This window comes from Octopus bimaculoides, chromosome 2 (genome assembly GCF_046866305.1).
Source record: "Octopus bimaculoides isolate indiv1 chromosome 2, ASM4686630v1, whole genome shotgun sequence".
Classification (NCBI taxonomy): Eukaryota; Metazoa; Mollusca; class Cephalopoda; order Octopoda; family Octopodidae; genus Octopus; species Octopus bimaculoides.
In genome coordinates, this window is record NC_142929.1 from 169,421,685 (window position 1) to 169,442,805 (window position 21,121).

Genomic DNA, 21,121 nt, shown 5'->3' on the forward strand with positions numbered 1-21,121 from the left:
TTCATTTTAAATTTGCTTTAACCCTAACCCTAACCCTAGGGTTAGGGTTAGGGTTAATTGTTTCAGAATCGTTTGTTTATGTAGTCGGCACTTAATGTATATCGGCTGAATGGACGTCAGTGATTGGTTGAAATTACAGAAATACGACAACTTTCACATGGAATAACTTATGGATGTCTTTTGTTTTAAAGAAGACTAAGAGAAAAAGATGTTTTATATGGTACATTCTACCAGTGTTCCAAGTTTCAAAGTGTTTCGTTAATGAAAAATGTGGCCCCCGTTTTAAAAAAAGATCCCAGATTTTCAATCCCGGGATCATCCTGATTCGAAAAAGGTATAGTATATCTATGTAGAGCAAATATAGAGTAAGATACAGGGGTCCCAGACAGACAGAATTTCAAGTTTATTATTATAGAAGATAACACTAATAACTATGATGTCATAAATAAATGACAACAACATGAATGTACATTATTTACATTATTTACATTTGACGGATATTTATCCTCATCTTGTTTGTTGTTAACACAACGTTTCAGCTGATATACTCTCCAGTCTTCATCAGGTTTCTTGGAGATATTTCGAACCTGGGTTCTCATTCCTAAGGTATTTTTCGATATTATTATTATTATTATTATTATTATTATTATTATTATTATTATTATTATTATTATTATTATTAAAATTAAAAGAAGTGTGCCATTTGCTATCTTGTGAACAATATTTCGACATCTCGCGTGTCTTCCACTGGTTCAAAAAATAAATTTGTCAATCTACTTCATTTTGGTTAATATAGAAAGGATTGAGGTAACTCCTCCTGAAGATATAGAGTCAAAATTAAAAGAAGAGTGCCATTTGCTATCTTGTGAACAATATTTCGACATCTCGCGTGTCTTCCACTGGTTCAAAAAATAAATTTGTCAATCTACTTCATTTTGGTTAATATAGAAAGGATTGAGGTAACTCCTCCTGAAGATATAGAGTCAAAATTAAAAGAAGAGTGCCATTTGCTATCTTGTGAACAATATTTCGACATCTCGCTATCTTGTTCACAAGATAGCAAATGGCACTCTTCTTTTAATTTTGACTCTATATCTTCAGGAGGAGTTACCTCAATCCTTTCTATATTAACCAAAATGAAGTAGATTGACAAATTTATTTTTTGAACCAGTGGAAGACACGCGAGATGTCGAAATATTGTTCACAAGATAGCAAATGGCACTCTTCTTTTAATTTTGACTCTATATCTTCAGGAGGAGTTACCTCAATCCTTATTATTATTATTATTATTATTATTATTATTATTATTATTCAGGTCACTGCCTGGAATCGAACTTGGAATCTTGGGGTTAGTAGCCCGAGCTCTTAACCACTACACTATAACCCAAAATTCCAAGTTCGATTCTAGTCAGTGACCTGAATAATAATAATAATAATAATAATAATAATAATAATAATAATAATAACATCGAAAAATACCGTAGGAATGAGAACCCAGGTTCAAAATTCCCCCAAGACACCTGATGAAGGCTGGAGGGTATATCAGCCGAAATGTTGTGTTAACAGCAAACAAGATGAGGATAAATATCCGTCAAATATAAATAATGTAAATAATGTACATAATTCCTCATCTCTTAAATATAGAACTGAAAACATTAATAATGTTGATAATGATAATAATAATGGTTGTAGTGATGGACTCTCCTGTCGAAGACGACATATGAGTATTCAGCTTTTGCTGAACGACCTGCACAAATGATTTGTTTACAGTGATCAAATGTACGTGCCGTACATTAGCTCACTCTCTCCATCAAATCGACGTTGGCTGATCAGGTGTACGGTGTACCATTTAGTCAGGCGTCGAAGCGATCGCAAAACGATGTGTGAGATGAAGTGTTTTGATCAAGAACACAACGCACTACCCGGTCTAGGAACTGAAACCACGGTCTCACCATCATGAGTGCAACACCCTAACCACTAAGTTATGGTTGTGGTAATGGCTGTAATAAAGATAATATTGACAATACCGATTATAGTACGTATGTATATATATATATATATATATATATATATATATATATATAACTACTAGGTCTTAGTAGACACAACATGTGGTCTATTTCTAGCATATTAAATGTCCACTTTACTGGTCAACTTTATATATATAAAAATATACCTTAATCCCCTAAGATCTCAGATATTTTTTCTGAATCTCTCGGATTCTTTCAATGTGATTAATAATAAATTCTCGTATATTCCATCTTCTGTCTTTCATTTGCCATATATATATATATAATAACGAAGGCGGCTTGACGCAATATAAACCAAAAGGGAAAATTTCAATCGTCACTAATAGTGACTGAGGGTGCGAGGAAGCACACACATTGCTAGAAACAAGAGTCAAAGACACTTATAACTGCAAAAAAGCACAGGTCTATGCACAGACATGGGAGATAACCGCCCCACAGCGACCGCGGTCACTATACTAGCTAGCTAGTTTCGCTTAGCTCTCAGTAGTGACCACTCCGTCGCTGATGGTTAAGCTAAATTCCAGCTGTCAGCATATAGCATTTATCATATGAATCAATGGCTGATTCAGCCAAATGGTAATGTGGAAGTTATAAAATAACGAAGGCAGCTTCTTCAATCCATTCTAGCATAGAAAAATGAATGTAAAACCAATACTAAAAATTTATGTGCTTTGCAGTGCTACTATATCCATCTATTTTACATTCTATCTCACTTACCTATTTTGATCATTATCTTAATGCAATTTATTTATGATTCCCAATGTCTCACGTCTTAAAGTAGTTCACATTTGAAAGTTTATCTCCAAGACTGAAGTTTGTTGGGTTTGTTGAAATGTCAAATTCTTTTATTCATGCTGTTTGCAGCAAATCATCTGCTGCAATTATCGTACAATATTGATTTCATGGTCAACATCCTCAGAACTTTCTAGAGATAAGATCTGTTCAATTTGTTCAGCTATAAGGATTAGTTTCCTTCTGTTGCTCTTTAATACAATTGTCTTTTTATATTTTCAGTTTTTTTTTTGTAAGGCACTGGTATAACCTTTTCAGAATGGTAAAATCTTATGCCCATCCCAAATATTTGCATGAAAAAAAAATTGTGGATAGGGAGGTAATTGGGACGAGAGGGTGGGATAGTATGGTCTGAATGCATGCAGCAGTGAACTTTGCCAGAAGCACCCAATAACCGCGTGCTGGTACTAAATTGGGTGGTATGTTAGCATCTCTCTTACCCAAATATGTAAAAAGGCTATGAATGTTATCAAGAAAAACCTCACTTCAGTTGCCCCCAGTTCCGAATTTACTCTATAAACTTACATGCGATCTCAAAAAGTGTTGAAACTTCTCTAACTAGAACCAGCGAGAGATGCTTTATGTAATTTGTCGACTGTTAGAGAAATTTACCAAATCTCCAGCATACAACACAATTACCTTAAAAAAGGGAAATACACGTTGGAAAATACTTTCAAGTTATCAGGCGAAAACGGAAGAAGATAGAAAAGGGCATGGCTACGATACTGTCATAGGTCTGCTCGATTAGAATTTATTAAGGGCTAGACAGCAATAATTTCTCTGATTAGAGAAGCCTAATAAGCAGCTGGTCCTTACAGTGTCCCTTTCATTAACCTCAAATAATGCACTTAAGAGTTAGCTGCTGTCATTATGTAGATCTTCACTCTTTCTATTTTTACAAAACGCGACAACTTTGGCTTTGTTGTTTACCTTCCTTTCACCATTACATCCGTCATTTCAAATTTGATGGAAACATCCTTAAATGACGACTACCTTTTTCACTTTGAGTCTCTTTCTCTTCTCAAGGAGCAAGAGTTCGGAAGAATTGCTCTCCTACGTTACTTTCTAGTGACTAATTAATCTTGAGAACTTCGCTGAGAGCTCAGTGCTGATTCTCAATTATAATACAATAAAAAACATTATGATTAACTTGCGAACAAGAAACCAATAGTTTTACGAATCAAGCTTGACATTGGGTAGATCTGTCATTTGGCAAAATTTGAAATGTTTCACACCAGATCATATGATACATTGTATCACCACACAATATTCTCCTTTTCTCCTCTCCAACCATCTCACCCTTCATCCTCCTCTGCACCAGGATCGACATCACCTGCTCACTTTCTCACAAGATTTTCTTTTAGTTGGGTGAAGAAATTTTATCCGAGTCAGAATTTGTGTTCTGTCCTCAGACTTCAGTTGACCTTTTAGCTTTCCTAGTGCTTAGCGCTGGCTTTGTCAACGCTCCATAAGCAAGTTGTAATTTGTTTTGAATAGTCCAGCAACTAACTATTTATATGGCGTGTGTGAAATAGATGGAATTTTTTGAAATAATCACAAGAGTCTTATATTTTAGATTATATGAAAGTTTGTGAAGTCTATAGAGTATATGAAAGTTTGTGAAGTGTTAGAAGTGTAACTTTCGATAGATTTTTGGTCGACTGAGAATTATTAAAACCACATCGTAGTCTTTGATCGGCAAGACTTATATTATTCTCTGATATTTGTTAAATAAAAAAATACAGATTTCTTTTGAAAACTTCAAAGCTACATCTGTAAGTGATCATTGCCAAACGCCAATATATAACTGGAATTAAGGCGGCGAGCTGGCAGAAACGTTAGCGCTCCGGACGAAATGCTTAGCGGTATTTCATCTGCCGTTGCGTTCTGAGTTCAAATTCCACCGAAGTCGACTTTGCCTTTCCTCCTTTCGGGGTCGATAAATAAAGTATTAGTCACGCACTAGGGTCGATGTAATCGACTTAATCCCTTTATCTGTCCTTGTTTGTCCCCTCTGTGTTTAACCCCTTGTGGGCAATAAAGAAATAAGAAACGTTAGCACTCCGGGCGAAATGCTTAGCAGTATTTCGTCCGTCTTTATGTTCTGAGTTCAAATTCCGCCGAGGTCGACTTTGCCTTTCATCCTTTCGGGATCGATAAATTAAGTACCAGTTGCGTACTGGGGTCGATCTAATTGATTGGCCTCCTCCCCGCAAATTTCGGGCCTTGTACCTAGAGTAGAAAAGGAATTTTTAGCACGCCGGGAAAAATGCTTAGCGGTGTTTCGTTCGTATTTATATTTTGAGTTCAAATTCCGCCGAGGTTGACTTTGTCTTTCATCCTTTCGGGGTCGATAAAATAAGTACCAGTTCAGCACTGGAGTCGATTTAATCGAGTTAATCCCTTCCCTCAAATTGCTAGCGTTGTGCCCAATTTCGAAACTAATATATAACTGAAATTGAGTTTTAAAATTCTTTCGCTTTGGCATAAAAGGTACACGGTCGGATTTGAACAGAGTATCTGTGACTACTCTTCTAAATTCTGAACGTCATCTCCACGCGTGTTCAAATGTTTCTGTCGCTCCATTTACCCGAAATAAATAAATATTGATTCATTGATTTTAATTTCAATTGCGCAAAGTGTATTTTCCCTTTCCAAGACTATTACTTTAATTGAATGTTCTACATTAATATTTATATCAAATATGAAATAAATCTGACCTTCAAAAACTATTTAAAGCTGAATATAAGAAAAGTCACTTCTAATGGATATGGATAAATACAGAACTAGAATGTTTGATTGATAATGACTGGCACTGGACATTACAAGCCATATGACCATCGAAGCATTCAACAATTCACCATTTCTTTCCCACCAGTTGTTAAGTACTGTCGGTATCGATGTTATTTAACAGTGGTGAAACTATATCACTCTCTGCCACCTATTTATTACTAGGTGGCCTCGGCTATCGAGAGTTGGTATCCTAATCAGTGGACCAGTCTCCTTCTTAAATCTGAGAGAAACTGTCGTTAATATGATGCGTAGCACAAGGCGGTGAGCTGGTAGAATCGTCCGTCTTTACGTTCTGAGTTCAGATTTCGCCGAGGCTGACTTCGCCTTTCATCTTTTCGGGCTCGATAAAATAAGTACCAGTTGAGTACTAGAATCGATGTAATCGACTAACCCCTTGCGCCAAAATTTGAAATCAGTATGATGCGTCGCACAAAACGCTTTATGGTATTTAGTTACAACTTTTTATGTTCTGAGTTCAAATCCTGCTTTGGTTGATCTTGCCTTTCAATTACTGAAATCTATTTAATCGACTTTAACCCTCTCCCAAATGTTAGCCTTTATATCTATTTTGCAATGATTGACATTATATTGATTTCTAACAGTAATAACATCCGTCTGCACCCCCAACACTTTCCCTCTCTCGTACTTACTTTCTTCCCTTTCATCACTTTTGCTTGTTTTTTTTCTTTCTGACCTTTAAAATTCACACATATACCCGCTCCTTCTCTTCCTCTCTCTCGTTTTCTTATACAGGTCTTTATCCTTATCTGTCTGCATCTGTTGTTGTTTGCTCTGCTGCATTTAATTCTCCCTATCGAATTATACCACTCGCATTTCGTCACACATTGGTCTCTTTTCTTCATTTTTATTTTAATTCTACACTCTTTCAGCTATCAGTGCCTCTTTCTTTCTCTTTCTTTTTCTCTTTAAATCTTTATCCTAACATTCTATCTCCCTCCTTACCTCTCATTCTCTTCCATCTTTATCTCAGTTTGTAACTCAATCTACAAATGCAATCTGCTTGGGTCTATTGACCAGCTTTCAGAGGACAAAATTGTAGATGTAGGTGTCTGTATTTCCTGGTTTGTGAATAGTGGTCTGACGTCACCAAAATGGCGACCACAGCTGTTAGCTGTCAACGAACTAACATCGTGTCTGGCACGACGACGACGACGACCCTGACAAAGTAATAGACTGACTCGTTTGAAACCTTATCCCTTTATATCTTTACATCTCCGTATCACAGGATGTCACAGAGGACTCGGCTGTTAAAAAATACTTCTCCAGATGAATTATAAATATTTTTTTCGTGCTTTGGAAAATCATTAGCATAAAACCTAAACTCAGTGTTTTATTAACACTATATTGATGTTATTGTAGTTATTATGATTGTTTTTGCTACTGTTCTAGCTACACATGTTTTGATGTAGTTATCTGTCATCGTTGTTCATAATTGTTGGAAAGTTTTGATGTTATTACTGCGAATTTTTACGCTATTGTTGTTACTGGCGGAATTTTGCTTTGTAATCGTCGCCATTATTTATCATTAGTGGTGTTATTGTTGTCATCATTATCGATATAACTGCTATTGTTATCACAATAATTTTATTTACCGTTACTAAAAACTTCACGGCTGGCTACATAAAGAACTTAATTTTCTCTCTAGTCGACCAACTCAGCTGCCTGAATTTTCTGCAATGGAGTTAGAATCGTTTCCTTGGAACAGAAAATAACGTGAAGGACGCGTTTGATTAATTACAATGGATATCGATGGATATCACAATTTTGTAGGAGAATATGCCTCAAATCCACCCCCTAAACCGGCCCATGGCATCATGAGAACAGAGTTTTCAATGCCGGTTCCAAGTACGACACATTATAATGAAGAAGTTGCTGAGGTCAATGACAACATAGTTCTACGAAGAAAGTCAAATGATGCTAAAAAATTTGTGCATTTCCGTGAATCTCGTGATATCACATACTATCCAGAACCTTATGAAACGATAGTGACTTCTAGTAAGGGGGAATTTGACCAATGTGATGTCCAACCGTCTTCAGTTTGTCCGTCTGAACAGAATAATGATATATGTGATCTAGATATGACTGTTGTATCTGGCTATAGTTCGGATGGAAGGGCCTTGAGTGGAGAATATAATGGTGGCTATCCTCTAAGAATGCCATATAATGATGAAAAGAAGCGATTCATGAACCATCCTATTAGAAGTGATATGCGAAAGGAAAAGGAAAATGTTACCTATCCAAGCCAACCAGCAGTGCTCAATTCCAAAGTTTCTAGTCGACCTCAATATCTTGACATCCAAGAAGACAGCTATTCAATTACCGCTGGTCAAACAACACAGCCAAAGCTTAAAATTCGACCGGAAAACCCCGCGGATTCTTTAGTTAGTAGTCTGAAATTATCTGCTATCGGGCCGGTGTATGTACTAAACAGGAATACTTCAACAAGATCCTCAGGAACTTTTATTTCTCTAATTGGAAGAGTACCAATTGATGTAAATAAAATGAAACACCCGTCAAGAGAATGTGTACCAAAACCTGTGATTTTGACCAAAAACATACAAATCTTGCAGAAATCTCTGGATAACGAAGCTATGGATCAAATACAAGATATCCAGAAAGCTTGGACCCAACGCAATGGAGACTATGTCGAAAGGAAAGAAATTAATGGCCATTTCAATGAATTCTATGTCAGTGAGAATTATGGTGAGCAAACCAACAACTATTGTTTTGAAGGTAAGGACTCCATATTTTGTGTGTATAATCTTTATGGGGAAGAACATGTTGGGAAATGTTTGTAACATACATATATGCATGCATACGTACAAACATAATACATACATACATACATATGCTTATACATACATATAAACGTATATATATATGTGTGTGTATACTTACAAATATATATATATAGTATATATATATACACATGTCTATCTATCTATCTATCTATCTATCTATCTATCTATCTATCTATCTATCCATCTATCCATCTATCTATCTATCTATCTATCTATCTATCTATCTATCTACACACACACACACACACACACACACACACACACACACACACACACACACACACACACACACACACACACACACACACAAATAGTCAAGTGGAAATTTGCTCGTGAATTACTTTCCGAGTTCTTTTAAATTAAAATAGCTTTGAATTAAAGTTTATAGACCAGTTTGGCAGTTTAGTTTATTGGAAAGCCAGACTATTTTATTCATGCTGTTTACTGCAATTAAACATTTCATGAAAAATATTGATTTGAATGTCAACATTGCCAACAGCATAGAGAGAGATAGGATCTGCTTGTTGAATTTGCTCAGCTTTGGGTAGCATTTTTATTATATCTAGGATATATTCTTTTATTCTTTTAGTTGTTTCAGTCATTTGACTGCAGCCATGCTGGAGTACCGGCTTTAGTCGAACAAATCGACTCCAGGACTTATTCTTTGCAAGCCTAGTACTTATTCTATCGGTCTGTTTTGTCGAACCGCTAAGTTACGGGGACGAAAACACACCAACATCGGTTGTCAAGCGATGGTGGGGAGGACAAACACCGACACACACACACACACACACACACTCATATATATATATATATATATATATATATATATATATATATATATATATATATACATGTATTTTTATATACGACGGGCTTCTATCAGTTTCCGTCTACCAAATCCACTCACAAGGCTTTGGTCGGCCCGAGGCTATAGTAGAAGAAAATTACCCAAGGTGCCATGCAGTAGGACTGAACCCGGGACCATGTGGTTGGGGAACCAAGCTTCTTACTACACAGCCACTCCTGATGCGACCGTATGTGATGGACATGCGATATGGCCATGTTTAATGTATTATTGATGTATGATGTGGCTATGTTTAATATAACTTATACATCAATGATTCGGTTATAGATTATATAACAATGAATTAGATATGTGTGCATGACAGTGTGGAGAGTCAGGCATGGTTGTGTTCAGGCGCAGGTATAACTGTGAGGTAAGAAATTTGTTTCTCCATCACCTTGTTTCGGGTTCATCTTGTGTTATACAATAGCTCCGGGTCAACGAATGCGTTGTGGGTTGATTTGGTAGACGGAAACAGAAAGAAGTCCGACGTAGCTACCCATATCCCCCATATATATATATATATATATATATACTAGACTTACTACCCAGCGTTGCCCGGTAAAGTATTCACGGAATTGTTTGCTAGTTTGTAGAATGGGAATTCACGGTACTTATGCATGTATATATATTTAACCTAACTTCTGGACTTATTTAATTTGAATTATCAAAAAATAGTAATCAATTTACGTGAGTAGAAGCCTTTTCTTAAAAATCACCTGTTACTTTTGTTTTAAAGTGAGAGGAGAAAGTGAAAGGTATGAACGTGTATATGAAATGGATGTGTGTGAGAGAGAGACAGAGAGTGTGTGTCACACATACATGAGAACGCACACGTTCACTCACTCACTCACTCACACACATATACATACACACGTACATACAAAAATGATGTGCGCATATATATTGATGTATGTACGTGTACATGACAACATACCCCTTCACTTACTTTCTTTTTTCTCTCTCTTCCACACTCTCTCTCTCTTTTTCTCTCTCTTTCACATACATACGTCCATGTCATATGCATGTACATACATCTTTCACTTTCTCCTCTCTTTCACTTTAAAACAAAATTAAGTAAATAAAAAAAAATTACGGAAATTAACGAACACCGGATAATGAAATCTCATTCAATTAAAAATATTCCTAATTGATTAAGATATTGTGTACGTCAAAGCGATGAGCTGGCAGAAACGTTAGCACGCCGGATGAAATGCTTAACGGTATTTCGATTGTCTTTACGTTCTGAGTTCAAATACCGCCGAGGTCGACTTTGTCTTTCATCCTTTCGGGGTCGATAAATTAAGTACCAGTTGCGTAATGGAGCCGATCTAATCGACTGGCCCAAAGATTTCTCCTCCTTCCCAAAAATTTCGGGCCTTGTGCCTAGAATAGAAAACAATATTGCGTACGTCAAAAAGTCACCGGTTATTTTACTTAGAGAGCGCGAAAACAATGTGTGTGTATATGTCACAGATAGCGAACGTGTGTTTGTGTTGATTGACACGCCATGACATTCATTATATGTTTGTGTATTCTGTATGTGTGTATGTGTGTTGACGACATGGAAGCCATGCATTTTTTCATCAAGAAATAACAAAAATTGTGCTTGTTTAAATAGAGGTTCAGATGTCACAAAAATTTGTACTGCACTAAGAATATATATAAGTATAAAAATAAATATGTAAAAAGAATTAAGATAAAATATACTATTTCCGAGATATTTCAATTACGCACAAACATCCCTAGAGTTTTAGTATTACCAAGATATATATATATATATATATATATATATATATATATATATATATATATATATATATATATTATTATTATTATTAATAAAAAAAAGGAGAAAAGGGGACCACAAGAAAAAACAACAACAACGTGAGGACGTAGTACATGTAAAGTATTAATAAGATGCTCAGAAAAGGGAAGAAAGGGTGTTTTACATTTCAAGCAGAGCTCTTCTTCAGAAACAAGTGACAGAGGAAAGTCCAAGAGAAAAGGAAAACGGAGGAAAAATATCGCCCACAGTCCATATGTAGTTACATTTTGGAATGTAACTATATAACCAACACACACACACACACACACACACACACACACACACACACACACACACACACACACACACACACACGCACACACACACACACACGCACGCACACACACACACACACACACACACACATATGCATATGTATATTTATGCATGTGTGTGTGTCTTTTTATGTTTGTATCTGTCTCCATACGGCTCGACAAACAACCGATAATGGTTTGTTTACATCTCTGTAACTTAACGGTTAAAATAAGTATCAGACATTTAAGAATAAATACTGAGGCCGAATTGTTCAGCTAAAAAAAAAAAAACTCTTAAAAAGTTATATATATATATATATATATATATCTATAATTTTTTGAGTCTTTTCACTCATTAGACTGCAGCCATGTTACTATGCTGGGGTACGACATTGAAGAATTTTATTCGAAAGAGTCGATCTTTGACCTTGAAGTGTTCCGTCGAACATCTCAACCTCAGTTTATTCTATCGGTCACTTTTTGCAGAACTGCTAAGTTACTGGGACATAAGCACGCCAACATCGGTTGTGAAGCAGTGGTCAGGGATAAAGAAATAGTCAAACACACACACACTTGTACAGCAGGCTTCTTTCAGTTTCCGTCTACTAAAGATAATAACAAGTCATAGGTCCGCCCATAGGTCGGTTAGAGTAGAGGAGACTTTCCCAAGGTGCCACATTGTGGAACAACTCGGAACCATATGGGTTGAGAAGCAAACTTCTTACCATACACCCATGTCTGTGCCTATGTTTGTCTATCTATCTATCTATCTATCTATCTATCTATCTATCTATCTATCTATCTATCTATCTATCTATCTATCTATCTATCTATCTATCTATCTCCTCGGGCCGACCAAAGCCTTGTGAGTGGATTTGGTAGACGGAAACTGAAAGAAGCTTGTCGTATATATATGTCTGTGTATGTGTGTGTGTTTGTGTGTGTGTCTTTGTGTCAGTGTGTGTGTGTGTGTGTGTATGTATGTATGCATGCATGTATGCATGTATGTATATATAGGCGTGGCTTTGTGGTCAGAAGCTTGATTCCCAACCACATGGTTCCGGATTCAATTCCACTGCGTGGCATCTTGGACAAGTGTCTTCTACTATAGCCTCGGGCCGACCAAAGCGTTCTGAGTGAATTTGGTAGCCTGTCGTATATATATATATATATATATATATATATATATATATATATATATATATATATATATATATATATATGTATATATGTATATATATATATATATATATATATATATATATATATATATATATATATATATATATATATATATGTATATATGTATGTATATATATATATTTGTGTGTTTGTGTCTGTGTTTGTCTCTCCACCACCACTTGACAACTGATGTTGGTTTGTTTACGTCCCCGTAACTTACCGGTTCGGCAAAAGAGTCCGATAGCGTAAGTACCGGGCTTACAAAGAATAAGTCCAGGGGTCCATTTGTTCGACTAAAAGGCGGTGCTCCAGCATGGCCACAGTCAAATAAAAGAATATATACTTTCATATGGACAGGTGTTATATATATATATATATATATATATATATATATTTATATCCCTCTCTCTCTCTCAGTATATATATATCCACGCACACACGCATATATATATATATATATATATATATACACGCATGCATATACACACATGTATAAAGAGAGAGAGAGAGAGAGAGAGAGAGAGGGAGAGAGAGAGAGTTCACACACACATATACAAATACACAGCCATGCACAGACTCACGTTTGTCAAAAGATAAAACTTCCCAACTGTTTTGTGTTATATTTTCATTCAAAGATCGTTGGCTGAGTTAATTACACGAAAGTAGTTCGAGGTGGTGAATTGATAGCGGTACTGGTAGAGACTACAAATGGCATGGGGTAGTGCTGGTGGTTTTGACGGTGATCGTGTCAAGATGGCGGTTATGTCCTTGCTTGTTTGGTTGTGTGTGTGTGTGTGTGTGTGTGTGTGTGTGTGTGTGTGTGTGTGCGTGTGCTTGTGTGTGTGTGTGAGTGTGTATGTGTGAAAATAACTGATATGTTTTGTGATAAGCGAATTATTAGTGTTATGGTAATATAGATGATGGTGTCAAGATGCCGGCTATTTGGTTGCCGCTATCAATGTGTTTTTAAGGGTGTGCGTGTATGTGTGTGTGTGTGGGTGTTTTCGTTTGTGCGAGTGCATGTGCGTGTGCGCGTATGTGTGAGCATATATGGGCATGTATGGTATGTTTCGTAGAGGAGGTTGCGCGCGTGTGCAAATGTGTTGTCAGTGACAGATGATAATATGAAAATGTTGGTTATGCAACTGCTTATGAATAAGTGTTAGTGTTGTTGTTTAATACCAGGTCAATATCGCTTCGGTAGACTTATGGTCAAAGAGTTCGAGCTGTGGTCATCCCATTTTGTTTTTAGGCAATTCATCCAGTACCGTTATCAAAATATATATTTTTTTCTAGGATGGCAGGGTATAATTTCAGGGAAATTCGACTGCTTTTTCTAGCAGGCGGGGAAATCATCTACATAGATGGTCTCTCGCGTGTTGTCTTTAGATCTTTCTTCGTGTGTGTGTATGTGTGTGTGTGTGTGTGTGTGTGTGTGTATGTGTGTGTGTGTGGAGGTGTAGGTGTCTAGTTGGTTGATGATGGTGTCATGATGGAGGTTGCGTATGCATTTGTATGTATATATTTACTTGAATGTCTGTTTGCATATGTGTTTGCACGTGCACTCGTTTGTGTGTACGTGTGTATGCGTGTGTGTATGTATGTGCATGTGTGCGCGCATGTGTGTGTGTATGTGTGTTTGTATGTGTGTATGTGTGTGTGTGTGTGTGTGTGTGCGTGTGTGAAAGAGAAAGAGAAAAAGAGGAATGGAGGCTGCGTAGTGCGGAAAACAACAGTTGTGTGGGTGTATGAATGAAATAGTGGCCGACAGGTGATAATACCAAAATGGTAGTCATGTGCATCTACCTGCCTATATATACGTATATAAGTATATATACTCTTTTACTCTTTTACTTGTTTCAGTCATTTGACTATGGCCATGCTGGAGCACCGCCTTTGTGAGCAAATCGACCCCGGGACTTATTCTTTGTAAGCCTAGTATTTATTCTATCCGTCTCTTTTGCCGAACCAGCATCGGGGGACAAAGACAGACACACAAACACATACACACACACATATATATATATACATATATACGACGGGTTTCCTTCAGTTTCCGTCTACCAAATCCACTCACAAGGCTTTGGTCGGCCCGAGGCTATAGTAGAAAACACTTGCCCAAGGTGCTACGCAGTGGGACTGAACCTGGAACCATGTGGTTGGTAAGCAAGCTACTTACCACGCAGCCACTCCTACGCCTCACCTTTACTCTTCAAAACTGTATTAAGTAATTCTCATAGACTTTCATATATATATATATATATATATATATATATATATATATATATATATATATATATATATATATATATATATATATATATATATATACATATATACACACACACACACACACGCACACAGACAGACAGACACACACACACACACACGCACACACTCTCTCTCTCTCTCACACATACACACACATATATATGTTAGTGTATGTGTGTGTACATGTTATACATGTATAGTGTGTCTTAAATGAAAGTGTGACGACTGATTTTTATCTCTGCGTGGAAGTCGGGGGATGATGATTTTAAGATGGCGGCTATACAATATCTTGTATTCGTTCTGGCTTTCTAGTTATGCGTATACTGTGATGATGCGTAGATTGTAAAGACAACAACAGTGGTGGCGATGGTGGTATTTAGAATGGTAGCACCGTGATTATGCATACATGTGTGTTTGTATGTGTGTGTGTTTGAGTGTGTGATTGTGCGCGCGCGCGCGCGTGTTTGTGTGTATGTTTGTTATTTGCGATGACTGAGAGTTCTAAAATGCGGGTTAGATGTGTCACTTTGTGTATATGTAAGTACTGTGTGTGCTTGTATGTGTATGTGTATGTGTGTGCGTATATATGTGTCTGTACCTGGGTGTTATGTACGTGTGTCTGTGTGTGTCTGTGTTTCTAAGCGTGAGTGTTTGCTTGTGTCTGACTCCGTGTTTACTTTCACACCACTTAGTAACAGGTGCTGTTTGTTTCTGTCTAATAACTTAGCGGTTCGACGACTGATTGTCAGTAAAATAAGTACTGGGATCGATATAAACAACTAATACTCTTTGGCTTAAGTGAGTGAAAACCAGCGAATAGAATAAAATAATACGTCTATCTATCTAGCTATCTTATTTTTTTATTGCCCACAAGGAGTTAAACAGAGAGGGGACAAACAAGGACAGACAAAGGGATTAAGTCGTTTACATCGACCTCAGTGCGTAACTGGTACTTAATTTATCGACCCCGAAAGGATGAAAGGCAAAGTCGACCGAGGTCGACTTTGAACTCAGAACGTAACGGCAGACGAAATACCGCTAAGCATTTCGTCCGGTATGCTAATGTTTCTGCCAGCTCGCCACCTATCTATCTATCTATCTATCTATCTATCTATCTATCTATCTATCTATCTATCTATCTATCTATCTATCTATCTGCCTGTCTGTCTGCCTGCTTTCTTGTCTACATGTCTGTCTCTGTATACATGTATTCATATATAGATACACATTTATACACATATAACACACACACACACACACACATGCATATGTGTGGCGTGCGTAGTTGTGTTTGCACGTGTTTGTGCAAGTAGGTGCATTATACATATGTGTATGTGTGTGCGTGTGCGAGTGCATGTCTGTGCGCACGCGCATGCGTACCACAAGCGAAAACAGAAGAGCTTCAGACATATTACCTTCGAATATCTTTTTTTTTTTTTACATCTTTTCATTTTCTGGATTCAAACCAAACTGGATCCATCGCCTGCTATTTCTTCGTGGTCAATGAAAAAAAAAAAACAAAACAACTAAAAATAGAAAGCATCAGTAAAGTCTAATACTGTATTAAAACCATTCATTTACTTCTTCAACAGAGTTTTACTTAAGTGCTAAATGTTATCGTGTTTATTTCATTTACACGATGTGTGCAAATAAAACATCATCAATTTCGAAAACACGAGTATTTTGGAAATTTAAGGGAAATAACTATCTTTGATATGAAGTGGAGTTAATTACCTTAACGCACGCATTCGTTTTGCCATTTCTTAGCGTGACACATTCCTCAACTACAGCGTCTTTTCACTGAGGCAGCGATATAGTTTCAATCCCTGGTGGAAACTATTTCACTTCAATTATATCTTTTTATCTCTCAGTCAACCCACGTGCAAAATGAAAATAAATTAATAGAAATAAATGGTGACGACTGAGTTAGAATAGGATATACAAAATACGTTCAAAAAGTATCCGATTTTATTTTTCCCGCCAAAACTAATGCTGGGTGGGAAATATCCTTTGAGTGGGAGGTGAAGTCACCATTCTTGTTTATGTGTGAAAATTTTCGCGCTGGTAAGGCCACGTCAGTTTCTGGCTGTTATGCCTAGAGTACAGGCGTGTAGTGCGCGTTGATCGGATTTTTGTTTCCACTCAAAATGATCGAATGCATCGAGCAAAGATCATAAACCCACGTCTCATTATCAGTCTTCATGAAGTCTGAGTCGTGGTTTGTACAATCCAGCATGTCCTGAGCGATTTCCATGCGGAGTTGCTTCTTCTGCTCTACCAGCACCTTGGGGACGAATTTCGCCGACATTCACCGCATTCACAAATCCTTCGTTGAAATAGAATGCACTGATCCTGTGCTTTGTGAGCAATTTTCTGGATTGTTATTCGACGGTTTTCCATGAGTATTCGCCGAACCTTCTCAATCGGCTCATCGTTTCGGCTTGTGGATGGCCTGCATGAGCGTATCTCGCTCTCCACTGAGGTGCAGCCATATTTGAAGCAGTTGTACCACTCCTTGATCCGAGTTTTGCCCATGGTGCCATCACCAAAGGTATGCTGAACCTTCTGGATGATCCGAGCCTGAGCATCACCAAGCTTTTGGCAAAACTTGATGCAATATCTCTGCTCGATGCGTTCGGTCATCTTACGTGAAAGCGAAAATTCCGACGAGCGCGCACTATACGCCTGTACTCTAGGCGTAACAGTCGGGAACTGACACGGCCTACCGGCGCGATCATTTTCAAGAATGCGCAAGAAGGATGGTGTCACCACACATCTAAAGAGTTTTGTCTTCGCAGTATTAATTTTGGCAAGAGAAAATAGTCTGATACTTTTTGAACGCACCTCATGGAATGTATGAATTTGCGATTTCCGCAGGTATTTAGTCCTGGAATTACCTTGTACTCTTAAATGTAAACAGATGCGATGCAGTGGTACAGTTTAGTGTTGCCAACAATGGCGAAATACCATTTAATTTGACGAGCGTTTTGTTAGTCTGCAATAATGAGTTCAAATCTTTGCTTGAACAAACTAAAGGCAGGGAAATTCCCTATAAGTTAACTCGTTCAAGGAAAGCACATGAAACCAAATTATTTATATGTTACTCTACCGAATCCCAAGTGTTTGTGAGGTTAACTTCACAAACTTTAAGAGAGCTGTTTATGTTTTCTCAATATGTCAAGTGTAAACGAAATTGTAACAAGTACAGCTGAGCAGCAGGTAATATTGCAAGCTTAGACCATTATACACTATCAATTCCTGGCTTAAAACCACGATATATATATATATATATATATATATATATATATATATATATATATATATATATATATATATATATATATATATATATATATATATATATATATATATATATATATATATATATATATATATATATATATATATATATATATATATATATATATATATATATATATATATATATATATATATATATATATATATATATATATATATATATATATATATATATATATATATATATATATATATATATATATATATATATATATATATATATATATATATATATATATATATATATATATATATATATATATATATATATATATATATATATATATATATATATATATATATATATATATATATATATATATATATATATATATATATATATATATATATATATGTGGAGGCGGGGGCTGTGTGGTAAGGAGCTCGCTTTCCAATTACATGGTTCTGGGTTCAGTCCCACTGCGTGCGCCTTGAACATATGTCTTCTAATATAACCCCGGGTCGACCTATGCCTTGTGAAGGGATTTGGTAACTTGAAACTGAAAGAAACCCGTCTTATATGTATACATGTATGTATATATATCTGTGTGTGTGTGTGTGTGTGTGTGTGTGTGTGTGTGTGTGTGTGTGTGTGTAAATGTGTGTGTCTTTGTGTTTGTCTCCCACCACCGCTTGACAACCGGTGTTGGTTTGTTTACGTTCATGTAAACCGATAGAATAAGCACAAAGCTTAAAAAAAAGGTACTGTGGTCGATTTGTTCATCTGAGCCCTTCAAGGCGGTACCCTAGTATGGCCGCAAAGTAATGATTGTGACAAATAAAAGATAAAAGATATATATATATACTCCAAGTTTGTCGTTTGAATAAACATTGCTGCACACATTGAGTACTTTTCTTCTGTTTGTGCACCCTCCACTCACCACACATGCATACAAACATACATACCCATGAATCTATGCTGTGTAATTTTTGTTCATCTATGCGAAATATTTAATTAATAAATGAGAGTGAACAATGATTATGAAGTAGATACTGTTGTGGGCTCTATGTCTGTGAATTTAAAAACAAAAAACTCCATAATACGAAGACTAGACCCCAATTTATACCATATAGAGAAAATTTAATTTTACTTTTGCCACTAATACCATTTACAAAAATGGTATTTCTTGCCTTGAAAATAAAATCTACGGAGTGAATAAAAAAGAGACAAGTATATAGACGAAAATGGATTCATAATACAATTATGTGAACAGCATGGTTCCCACTCTCGGTTAAAACGATGTCATTTACGTTACTGAATGGCTTCGGGAATATTATAGATTAAAGTGAAAAGAACGAAACGAAAATAAATACTTCTTATCCTATCTTATACACTACCCTCACCCCCCCCCCCACCCAAGAAAAAGTGGGGAGGAGTGTCTGAATTTTCTTTTTGTGCAACTAACCGAAGCAGTGTTGTAAATCTATGAAAGAAACCGAAAACAAAAGATGCAGTAGTCCCTCTCCTTTGTTCAAACCGGATTAAGATTGAAATTTATCTGAGGACTTTTCTTGCAGAAGTTAGAAAGAAAATATTACGAAAAATACAAATAGAAATAAAAAGAAAGAGAGAAAAAAAAAAGGAAGAGAAGTAATAAAGAAAAAAAACCCATTGGATTTAACAAAGAAAAAACTGGGTTGGGAGACATATTTGTGTGATAAGTTTCCGAAAACGTTTACAGGGCCAAATTCAGTGCTTCAAGTTCTTATCTTAAACGGCAAACATCCGTCCCTGGAAGCTGGCTTCTACGAAAGCATCTTATGAATTCAAGTTTCTAACTCTCGTCTTCTCTCATGGAAACAGGCGGTAATTTGCGTACGGTTTAGTCCAAAGTGGATTTATTCAAATTTAACAGGCGCTTCACAACACAGACATATAACAACTTTTCTACCTTGTAGGGTAGAGGCATTAGAAGTTTATTTCCAGTTTAAAACCCACCAGATCTATCTATCTATCTATCTATCTATCTATCTATCTATCTATCTATCTATCTACTTACCTACGTAACCGCTCTTCTTGTCTCCCTTTTATAACGTCCCTATATATTTTTTTCTCACACGTGCTAACTTCCACCATTACACCGCTTATTGCTACATTCTTACATGTCCTTGCATAAAAGACATAGAAATACTTAAGTATTATATATTTATATAATTATATACCCATGCCCTCTTGCGTGTGTCAATTTGCCAGAATTCCGTCATTCATGAAAAAGATTTAAAAGTGTTTCTGTGGCCGTTAATGGAAATCGATCATAGAGAAGATCACATTGTATTAAAACGAGCAGTCAAAATGAATACGAACCGTGGAGAGTACAGTGACATCCTAAGGAAGAAAAACGATAAAGAAACAGATGGAAGCAGTTCGGATAGTGATTCCAGTTCAGACTATGGTAAACGTAAAAGTCGCGTATCTTATTTAGGACCAATATTTTTGAACAGAATTAGCAGTGAAATAGGCAACTCCGAGGAACTGAACCGCTTGCGTACGACCGGTTCGCCAACCTTGGAACAGATGGTTATGTGTGAGATACAAAACATTGGTGAGAAGTTAGACATCAAAGTGCATCCTTGGATTAACTCCGATAATGCTGACAGTGCTGACAATGTCGACAATGCCAATAATAATAATAATAGCAGTTTCTGTGAGAATGGTAGCACTTCTTCCTATACCAGCTCTGAATCGAGTCCAACACAGCAAAGAGGTAAAAATTATGAGTTGTTTCTTACCTAACTTTTCACTTATTTATGTTTCTGTTACCTTTTACATGTTTACATTTTCTTTTCTTTTTTCTTCTCATCTCTCCTTTCTTACGCGCGCATACGTGTGTATATATATATATATATATATATATATATATATATATATATATATATATATTTATTCATTTATTTATTTATTTATGGGTTTCAGCCAAGTGGCTGTGGTCATGCTGGAGCACCACCGTGACTTTCCGTCTTTATGCTGCGCTCTCATCACG

The 21,121-nt window shown here is 36.4% G+C and overlaps 2 protein-coding genes across 2 annotated transcripts in view; both read left to right on the forward strand.

The window, feature by feature from the left end:
* The first annotated feature begins 1,484 nt into the window (after positions 1–1,484).
* LOC149137286 (uncharacterized) lies at positions 1,485–20,452 on the forward strand. The gene is made up of 3 exons (XM_089348061.1): positions 1,485–2,035; positions 7,282–8,369; positions 20,335–20,452. Exons 2-3 carry the CDS (start codon positions 7,376–7,378, stop codon positions 20,349–20,351), a joined length of 1,011 nt encoding a protein of 336 aa, XP_089204187.1. The 5' UTR covers positions 1,485–2,035; positions 7,282–7,375; the 3' UTR covers positions 20,352–20,452.
* LOC106869337 (heat shock 70 kDa protein 12A) overlaps positions 19,966–21,121 on the forward strand; it is a 273,476-nt gene continuing 272,320 nt past the window's right edge. The window contains exon 1 of the mRNA XM_052965711.2: positions 19,966–20,845. Within this exon, the coding sequence (XP_052821671.1) occupies positions 20,383–20,845 (463 nt within the window). The 5' untranslated portion in view covers positions 19,966–20,382. The remainder of the gene's footprint in view (positions 20,846–21,121) is intronic.